Source organism: Castanea sativa, chromosome 1, assembly GCF_040712315.1.
Source record: "Castanea sativa cultivar Marrone di Chiusa Pesio chromosome 1, ASM4071231v1".
Classification (NCBI taxonomy): domain Eukaryota; kingdom Viridiplantae; phylum Streptophyta; class Magnoliopsida; order Fagales; family Fagaceae; genus Castanea; species Castanea sativa.
In genome coordinates, this window is record NC_134013.1 from 81,308,150 (window position 1) to 81,319,000 (window position 10,851).

General features: G+C 33.3%; 1 protein-coding gene across 1 annotated transcript; it reads left to right on the plus strand.

The window, feature by feature from the left end:
* The first annotated feature begins 1,687 nt into the window (after positions 1-1,687).
* Positions 1,688-7,723, plus strand: LOC142615124 (NADP-dependent glyceraldehyde-3-phosphate dehydrogenase). Its single transcript, XM_075787824.1, has 9 exons — positions 1,688-2,101; positions 2,460-2,653; positions 2,734-2,862; positions 4,551-4,670; positions 5,033-5,169; positions 5,269-5,424; positions 6,124-6,502; positions 7,175-7,291; positions 7,399-7,723. The coding sequence occupies exons 1-9, from the start codon at positions 1,954-1,956 to the stop codon at positions 7,510-7,512; spliced, it is 1,494 nt and encodes a 497-aa protein (XP_075643939.1). The 5' UTR covers positions 1,688-1,953; the 3' UTR covers positions 7,513-7,723.
* The last annotated feature ends 3,128 nt before the right edge of the window (positions 7,724-10,851 follow it).

Here is a 10,851-nt window from a genome sequence, read left to right on the forward strand (position 1 = left end):
TGAAAATATAACAACCCTGAATTAAAATAAATAAATTTTTTTTTTGTTTTTTTTTAAATAGAAAATAATAAGTGCCTAATCAAAAAATAATTTTTGGGATTAATAATTTCCATAAATTATAATTTGGGATTAATATATTTTCCAATCACAAAAAAAAAAAAACTAGGGGTGTGATTAAAAATTTATTTCACCCACAAACGCTTAACACTTATCACACCTCTAGGTTTAAGTAGAGACAAAACTAAAGGATAGTCTGGTAAAACTACATTGCTAACTTGCACTAAAATACTGCCTACAAAATAAGAACACTCTTCCACTAATTCACTTTTTCAAAGTAACTATACATTTATTGTTTTTTTTAAATAGAAAAATAAGCTAAACAACTCACGTTACTTTTTTTTTTCCCTTAAAAAAAACACCTAATGTTTATCTAAAAAAAAAACTAAATATATAAAAAAAAAACTAATAGTTATATAAAAAAAATGTAGTAATTTCAAATTATTAACTAAAAACTAGCCTCTGACCACGCGCTCACACACGTGCTTAGAGACTCTATTTTTTTGGGTAAGAGTTAATTTAGAGTATCCATTATAATTTCGGATCACTACATTTTCCAATTAAAAAAAAAACCAAGGGCTGTGATGAAAAATTATTTCACCACACATAATACTCATCACTACATCCAAGTTTATGCTTGATATTTATTGTGCTTATTATTATTATGTAAGTTTTAAAGTCTCAATTAATAACACAAACTAACACATTTTTTATCATAGGTTCATGGCAAATGCTGCTAGAGAGCAATTAGAATGTGGAACCAATAGCATTACTCCACCAACTTCTCCACCGTAGCAGGCATAATATTATTAAGTTCACCTATTCCATGTTTCAGATGTAGTGCATTATTTTACAGTTTTACTTGATGTAAATATTTCAGTTTTCAACATTGATCCATCAACTTCTTCATAATAGCTTTTGTAAAGGTCATCACATGTATTTTGTAAGTAGTTTTATTGTTACAATTTTATTATGCACTTTCAATATATGTACTATTTATAAGATTTATTCAGAGGATCTTTTTTTCCTCCCCTAAAGGTTGATACTAAATTATTGCATCATCTTCCAATCAATAATACGTTGATTATTGCATAAATAAAATTAGCAAAAATGGATAATAGTTACGGAATACTAGAATCTGAGCACGCGCTCACACGCGTGCTCAGAGGCTCTTCTATTTTTTGGGTAAGGGTTAATTTAGAGTATTTATTATAATTTGGGAGTACTGCATTTTCCAATCACAAAACAAACCTAGGGGTGTGATGAAAATTATTTCACCTACTAATGCATAATATTCATCATATCTCTAGGTTTTTTTGTAATTGAAAAATGTAGTACTTCCAAATTATAATAAATGCTTTAAATTAACTTTTACCCAAAAATAGAAGAGCCTCTGAGCACGCACTCACACGTATGCACAGAGGTTAGTTTTCATTATTATTGTGTTTGCACTAACATTAGAATATGGGTAGTGTGACCAAAAATATACACGTGACAAACTATTATAAGACCAACAAAAAGATAACTGTTAGGTGTCATAATTGCGTGTAACATGATAAAAAAGATTTTTCTCAAAAAAAAAGATGAAAAAAAAGAAAGAAGAACTCAAGAAAGTAATTACCGCTTATTTGGCACGCTTTGAACCACCTAACTAACAACACAGCTTTGGTTGGTCCCAAGTTGATGGAAGAGGGCAAAGCGTGGCTCACCTTATTCTTATATATAGATAGATTACATACCTACCAAACCAGAACCAAATTTGAACCTCATCAGACACTCCTCACTCCTCTCACCTTCACTTCTTAAATTCTTACACTCTTCTCCAACTCTCAAGGGAGTGGAATCTAAAAGGGTGTTTGTGAAGTTGCTTTATTTCTTTGTTCACAAACTAAAACTATGGCTGGGACTGGGTTGTTTGCAGAGATTTTGGATGGAGAGCATGTGTACAAGTACTTTGCAGATGGGGAGTGGAAGAAGTCAACTTCTGGGAAAACTGTTGCTATCATCAACCCAACTACAAGAAAGACTCAGTACAAGGTTCAAGGTGACCAATTATGATCATCTTTCTTTTAGACTTGAAATGTTGGTTTTTGTTCATGTGCTAGCCAGCTAGCTCTTTGTTTGAACTAAAAACTTAGAATTATGTGCCATTTACCAAGTGATAACTAAGTTGATGACATTAATTTGTTTTAATTTTAGAATTGTGAATCTCAATAAGCTTGACCATATTTTGATTTGACATAACTGGTTTCTTCGGAGAAATGTTATACTCCCTGCTGAAACAGAGTAAATTGTGAGTTCAAGTCAGTTGAATGGAGGATTTGTTTTCTTTTTGGCAAATAATGAAACTCTCTGTGATCAAATTTTTATAGTAACCAAACTGCTTTATGGTTTTGCTACAGCTTGTTCACAAGAAGAGGTAAATAAGGTCATGGATTTGGCAAAAACTGCACAGAAATTATGGGCAAAGACTCCACTTTGGAAGAGAGCAGAACTCCTTCACAAGGCAGCTGCTATCCTCAAAGAGCATAAAGCCCCAATTGCTGAATGCCTTGTAAAAGAAATCGCAAAGCCAGCTAAAGATTCAGTAACTGAGGTATCAATAATGTTCTGATTTTCATGTTTTTGTGGTATCACTATGAAGGTAATTGATGTGAATTTTTGGATTTGATGAAGGTTGTGAGGTCTGGGGACCTGGTTTCTTACACTGCTGAAGAAGGGGTTAGGATTCTGGGGGAGGGAAAGTTCTTGGTCTCTGATAGTTTCCCTGGAAATGAGAGAACCAAGTACTGCCTCACTTCTAAGGTAAAATTTTCCATTCTTACTTATGAAATTTCTTATTTGCCTTACAATAAATTTCACAACTTCTTGTAATTGTTGCACACTAAAAGTAGTGTCAGCGGTGGTACCATGTAAAAGCAATGTTCGCCTCAACAAGTTGTTTTGTGATTTTTTCTTTTTTTTTTGGGTAAACTGGGAATGCATTAAACTAAAACAGAGATTGTGTCGGTAACATTGTTGTTTTTTCTTACCAAATAATAAATTTAAATTATGAGTGAGATATGCGGGAGTAAGGAATTTTGTTCAGACTTGGTCATCTAGCCCCGGTAGTCAAGATGAGATGATGGGCTCAGAAAATAGATAATCTGGTGGTACTAAATTGATTAAATGATGTGAGTCAAAAAAAAAAAAAAAAGTTTGTCACGGTTTTCAAAATCTGGTAGAGCTTCTGAGCATGTCAGGAAATGAAAAGCTTACTACATGTAAGGTCAAAATTCACCCAACACATGTTGATTCCTGTGTGTCCTATGATGATAAGCCCACAATATGGAATTTACAGACTGTTCTGGTGATGGTATTATTGGCATACATCCTTGCATTTATAAAGATTGTTAAGTGTCATGCCATTGTTATTTATTGGTGACGTTTTTTTGTCCCATTTGATGACATTGGAGATAAGATATGGGTAGGTAGAAGGCAATATTTTAATACAATTTCACCTAAAACCCAATCTTTTAAAACTATAATATGTTACAGATTTTTTCATAACCTCTCTTTAGTCTTTGCTTTCGTTGGTGATATTGTCAACGATTCTACAACAAACCGCTGGTATAGTAGTCTGCCCATAGTACTGCACAAGAAAGCACCTAATTCATTCAATTTTTTCTGTTTTGTAGTCTGCCAATTTCATTTATGGTTGATTTGATTGCTAGATAGTCAAGGAAAAAAAAAAAAAAAAATCTACTCTTATATTCTCCAGGCTATTCTTATCTAAAATTTTCTTGTTTTTTTTTTTCATTATCTATCTGAAATAGAAGGTAACTTTGGAAGCCACAAGAGGTAGTACAATTGGCTGGTCACTATTTTTAATCTCCTTTTTGGCCCTCCTCCTTGAAGTCAAAATTTACTTATAAAATAAGAAAAAGAAAAAAATAACTTGGAGAAACAAAATGCTAATGAGATCTTAAATACAGGGTACCATTAAGGTCTTACATATAATGCAGCAAACAGTAAATTGGCCATGACAGTCTAATGGAGAAGGTTATGGTTTACATTAAGGACATGTTTCTCATAAATGTGAAAAATGCAAAACTATAAGAACCAGAACTATGTCTTGCCCTGAGGTTCCAAGTCATCTGTTCATTGAAGATAGAATAATGCAAATATGAGGGCATATGGGAATGATAACAGATTAAAATTTTATCTAGAAAGTTATTTATTGCTCCAGGGGGGGTGGTAAACTAGTATATGAAATAAAAGTACTGAACAACTGAAAGTGTTAACCGTCAACCTAATGGTGTATCTTCTACATCTGTGAGCTAGCTGCTTGGCAAATCCTGTTAGTTTTATGAATATAGACTGATTGCCATAATGGCACAGCTACATGATGCTTGTTCCAAACAGGTGCACACACATAACATATATTTTATATATGTATCCTTGTGATTTTGAGTTGGACTTTGTTTACATATTATGTTTGCATTGTATTGCAGATTCCACTTGGGGTGGTTTTAGCCATTCCCCCATTTAACTATCCTGTCAACCTTGCTGTGTCAAAGATTGCTCCTGCACTGATAGCTGGAAACTCCATTGTTCTCAAGCCTCCAACTCAGGTACTTTACCCTATGAATAAGATTATGAGTTATATTGCCAACCATCATTACTGAAATTGAATGAAGAGGTCTAGAAAAAGTAAATATATCCACAGCATTTGAAGGAGGAAATCTCTATCCTTCAAAGGGAACCTGTGCCAAAGACTGAAGTCATGGCCAAAAAATGCGTAAAAACTAAGATAAAAAAGTGATCCTGTCTGTAACCTGAAGTAAATCATTCGAAATTAGATGGTTTGCTTTGTTAAAAACAAAGGACTATTTGCACTTATGTATGAGGATCCAACACCCAGGGATGTTTCTTGAACATTATAATCCTTCTGAATTGTTTCAGTCTCTTAATCTCACCCTTAACTTCCTTTCAGGGTGCTGTTTCTTGTCTCCATATGGTGCATTGCTTTCACTTGGCTGGTTTTCCCAAGGGTCTTATAAACTGTGTTACTGGGAAAGGCTCTGAGATTGGAGACTTCCTTACTATGCATCCTGGGGTGAACTGTATAAGGTAAATCCAATTCAATTTCTTTCATACTAAATAGATCTCTCCTTTCCCTTGTATGGTTTATAATTGGTCATCCCTAACTTGCTTTGTTGCTTTGCTCAGCTTCACTGGTGGAGACACAGGAATTGCAATTTCAAAAAAGGCAGGCATGATTCCTCTTCAGATGGAATTGGGAGGAAAGGATGCCTGCATTGTACTTGAGGATGCTGACCTAGATTTGGTAGCAGCAAACATAATAAAGGGGGGCTTTTCTTACAGGTGAAAGGATTTACCGTAAATGTCCTTACTTTATACTTTTTAGTGTAGCATTTGGTAAGAGAGAAGAAGAGTCGCGGACTGGTTCCATGAAATTCCAATTGCTGTTCTTACTTATGCACAAAAGGGGATAATTTTTTTCAAGCTACAATCTATGTTCTCAATAACAAAGGAAAGCTTCTTTACCAATGTCTGCAGGAAGTCATTTTTCAGATATAAGGTGGCTATACATGCATCATTAATTTTATAATGTGCATTATACATCAGACCAATTTCTGATTTGACAACATTATTTGCTCCTCCAACTTCATTATTTTCCATTTGTTTTAGCAGAAAAAACAACTAGCAAATGAGGTTTTATCATAATGTTGCTAACTATTATTACAATATTCAAGATAATGCATAATGTGAGATGAATGTGGCTTGTATGGATTTGGTTTATGTCTTAAAGAGTCAGTGTTGACAACTATCTCTGAAGGACGCCATTCTCCTCCATTTTAATGGCATATGGAAATTGTTCTCAACATAGTTTTCGATGTTTATTGTATTCAAATAAAAGGTGGATAGAAGCATTATGAAACCACGTCTCATGATCTACTTCTCAGTAATACATTGAGTCTAATTGTTTCTGCTACATTTTCTAAATTGTGGCTGATAAGACATTCTTTTTAAATGCTTCTATTCTACCAATATCTTTGACAGTGGCCAAAGATGCACAGCAGTTAAGGTTGTCTTGGTGATGGAATCTGTGGCTGATTCCTTGGTTGAGAAAGTGAAGGCTAAAGTGGCAAAATTGACCATTGGGCCACCTGAGGATGACTGTGATATCACTCCAGTGGTGTCAGAGTCATCTGCCAATTACATTGAAGGATTGGTTAAGGATGCTAAAGAAAAAGGAGCTACATTTTGCCAAGAGTACAAAAGAGAGGGCAACCTTATCTGGCCTTTGTTGTTAGATAATGTAAGGCCTGATATGAGGATTGCATGGGAAGAACCATTTGGACCAGTTCTGCCAGTTCTTAGGATCAATTCTGTAGAAGAAGGAATCCACCATTGCAATGCTAGCAATTTTGGACTCCAGGTATAAATTTCTCTTATTTTCTGATATCGGTGTTCTACTTTTCCTCTACTGTGTGTGGTCAAGGGAAAAATGTGGTGTTATACTCTCATTACTTGTTAAATTCTATCAAATTCAATTTAGTGCAGCCCTGTTTTCCTTGATATAAGCACAGGCCATTTGATCCATTCAATCACTGCCTTGTAATTTTGTTGATAGCTGGGAAATGGTATTAGGGAGCTCTCACTGGTTATGTCTGGAGCTTGCAGAAAATGAATGCCTTTTATTTATTTATTAAAGATTATGCATAGCTCACCAATATGACAAAACTATTGTGGATTATATTTGGCTCTTAGTATCATTCATATGTGTGTTCTTGGTAATAACAAAAACTGTACATCAGATAGTGTTAGAGCGATCTTTGCATACACCCCTACTCAAAATTCACTAATGTGTAATTATTTAGTGTTAATCATTAAACTAAATTTTGGAGGGGACTGGGGAGTATTACTCTTGAATGGGTGTGTACTTGTTCTAATATTACTGGTTAGTATGCTATGAGACATTGCATCAATCATAAGTCATGGAAAGGGACCTTATTGAAAATGAATTATCAGCTTCCTATATTTTTCATATAATTTATGATTACTCTCTCTCCTCACATTGGTTTAAACTTGACACATGGATGATGCCCAGGGTTGCGTCTTCACCAAGGACATTAACAAAGCAATGTTGATCAGTGATGCAATGGAGACTGGGACGGTTCAGATAAACTCAGCACCGGCTCGTGGACCAGATCATTTTCCTTTCCAGGTAAACCAACTCTCAAAAAACTTACCCAAATGTTGTTTTCTGAAACTTCATTCTTCTTAATTAAGGTCATTATCTCCATGCACACTAAACAAATGCTTTGCTGACAGGGTATAAAGGATAGCGGAATTGGGTCTCAAGGAATCACGAACAGCATTAACATGATGACCAAGGTCAAGACCACTGTTATCAACTTACCAACTCCTTCATACACCATGGGCTAGTATTACCAATAATAAATGGATGATCACGACTATTTGTATTGTAACTAGTTAGAAATATCCCAAAACGGAATTTGTCGGTGGACTTTTAAGTTTGTATCTTCTTTGTCAATTGGCAATCAGATGAATAATGGGGATACATGTATGAGCAATTACAGTGTGTCTACAATATGCAGTAGATTTTGCAGAAATATGAATTTGGCTTTATCTAGCACTTTTGTTTGCCATGTAAACTATAGAATAAGGGATTTTCACTGACACATCTGTGTTTGTTGCTTTCACAAGATTGGAAACATCTTACTAGAGACACCATGAAAGTCTTAAAACAACCAAAGCACCGCCATCTTTCACATATTCCTATAAGTGGAGTGATGAATAACACTGACAGACCTGTTTGTTCATATGGGCATTAGGGTCTGGAGGCCAAAATGTGGTGCATGTGGCCCTATAAATATAATCCTAAGGCAATGTTATTCCAATTTTGTCTGCTGTTTGTCTTATTTGAATATCTCTGTTCAACTTTAAAAGCGTTTCAGTAAACAAACATAAAATATCAATGAGCACCTATCTTTAAAAATTGCATATATTCGGCTCAACACTTGTAAGCCCAACCAGAACAGTTTGCAAATCAGTTTTACCAACGTGACATAGTGAAATTAATTGATTGATTGATTGACTACCATCTATATATAGCATGCACAACATTATAATACAAATCACAAGTTTACCGTAGATGGAAATATATTTTTCATATTCCTGTTCACTTTTTACTCATCCATTAAGAATATAAATCTTTAACAGATGTTCAATTAGTACAAGATAATTAGAGAATTAAGTTATTTTTTGGGACTATGGTGTAATGACAAGTGCCCTCCGCCCAAGTGATATGTTGTAGGCTCAAGATCAAGTATTAGGCTCTTCAAAATTGGAGATAAAATTAGTAAATTACCTACATTTATGTGAAAGGGATATTGTATGTAATTGTTACGCAAAATAATAAATCGAGGAAAAGATCATTGCTAATGGCTATGTCGGAGGGAATTGTGGCTCATTAGAGTTGTAGAAAATTGAGGAAATGTTGAGATGCATATCATAATTTTTCCAAGTAGCACAGGAAATTCAAAATTGATAACCCAAAGTAGGCACAGGAAACTGATAAATTCAAAGTAGGAAAGGGTACGTTGTTTTGGGCCCCCTTATTTTGACTAGGCCCAACGTTCTGTTTGATCTTTTACTGTATGTAGTTTTACAATTGTGACCAAACTTGTTTATTGTCTGTTGCCCTCACTTTGAAACCATTGTTACAAACTCGTTTTGACTTTTGGATGATCCAAACACGCGGACGAAGTCACGAAGGCAGGTGTCATTCTAAAGATCATTGCTAATGGCCATTCCCCTTGACTTTTCCAAATAATAATTTTGTACGTAAATTTCAATAATGCTCTCTTAGATTTTTGCTAAAAGCATGTAATGCATTTATATAGTTGACTGATGCCATTTTTATTCTTATAATTACTACTATATCATATATAGCTTATTAAATTATAATGTATTTTTTTATAAGTAATTTTATTATATATTATTTTTATTATAAGAAATAAATAAATATTTTATATATGTGTTATTTTATGGATTTAATTTTTTATTATATATTTAGCTTGGCCCTGAAAAGATTTTTTTTTTTTGGGCTCCGCCACTTACTTCCATTACCACAACATGAATTTATAAGTCATACTTCATATATATTGAGAGTTGTCATGTCCACAATATTTTTATAACATTTTTACAACAAATCATAGGTGGATAATTGTTATTGGTTCTAATTTAAACATACTATTGAAATTACTTTTCTATCTTATCAATAACAACATGTAACAACTTGCTACATAGAATTTGTTGTGAAAATGTTGTGAATATATCATTTTTCATATTTTAAAACTCAAAAAAAAAGAATCCATTACTATGATTTTTTTAAAAAAAAATTATCTATTCCATTGTTGATAATTTTAAGTCCTAATTTAATAATAATAAGAATATATAGGTCGAAGTAGAAGAACAGAGAGAAAGAAGAGAGAGATAGGTGGAACCCAAAAAGCACAAAGATAAAGAAGAGAGAGACAGGTGTAACCCAAAAAGAAAATAGTATTTATTTTATTTTTTTTGGTAATAAATAAAAAATACATACTTTTTAAAATGAAATGATTTATTTTTCTGAAGGAACAATGAAAGATTGGGTTACGAAGCAATCCTCTTATCCACAAATTTGCTAGTAAGATCAAATATGATGCTTTCCACCCACTGATACAGAAGTGCCTTCGTCAGTTCACCAAAATTTGAAAACGAGCACATTAGTTGCTAAGCAGGGCACAAAATTTACTGGGATTTAGGGTTAACCTCACATTAATCTTCTTATTAACCTATAATTTAAAATAATAAAAAAAAACTTTTATAAGCTAAGATATGAAATAATTATTTACAAAATATCAAATGACAATTAAATATCATGAAATGTAATACACAAAAGTATAATAGTTTACAAAAGCAAGCAGGACCAGACAATCCAAGCATCCTCATCCTTGTATTACGTAAAAGTGATAATAAGAAATTATTTTCTATTAAAAGTGAAATTACTATGAAAGGAAATATATATTTTAGCCTCCTCCAATGTCTCCTATTATACATTTCCTGGATTATAATTCTTTTTTTTAAGAAAAAAAAATATAACCATATTATCAAGCACTCTAGCCACAGTTCTTACAAGACAATTTTGAGAGGACTATCACAAAAAATGAAATAGTTTTATTTTGTTTTATAATATTTAGTAATTCAAATATCATGATTTAAGGATGATTTTTCATTCTTATCGCATGTTTCTCATGTGATTGGTAAGTTAAGCAAGAATAAGCAAAATTACAATGATTAATATTATAGAAACCAAACAGCAACAATCGATAGTCTTAAAGATATTTAGAACAAAATGAGTCATATAAGATTCTCAAAAAAAAAAAAAAGAAAAGTCATAAAAATTTATGAATATTTCATGTTCACCTTTTTAGCCTTTTCAAAAAATACAATTAAGACTCAAATGAAATACAAAAAAGAAAATAAATAAATATTGATATGGAATATTTTCAACTCCTAAAAACTCGACTAACACCCTAGAGTCTTCGGCCTCTAAGGGGTCTTCGACCACTAAAGGATCTTCCGCCTCTAAAGGCATTGTCGATCACCCACACGTGAGTCGCCTTGTGTACCTAATCAGAACTCCATTTAAGTCGTCAGGGTTGCTCAAGCATCGTCGGTCTCCAAACGGATCGCCATGCCTTCCAAGCCTTTAGGGAC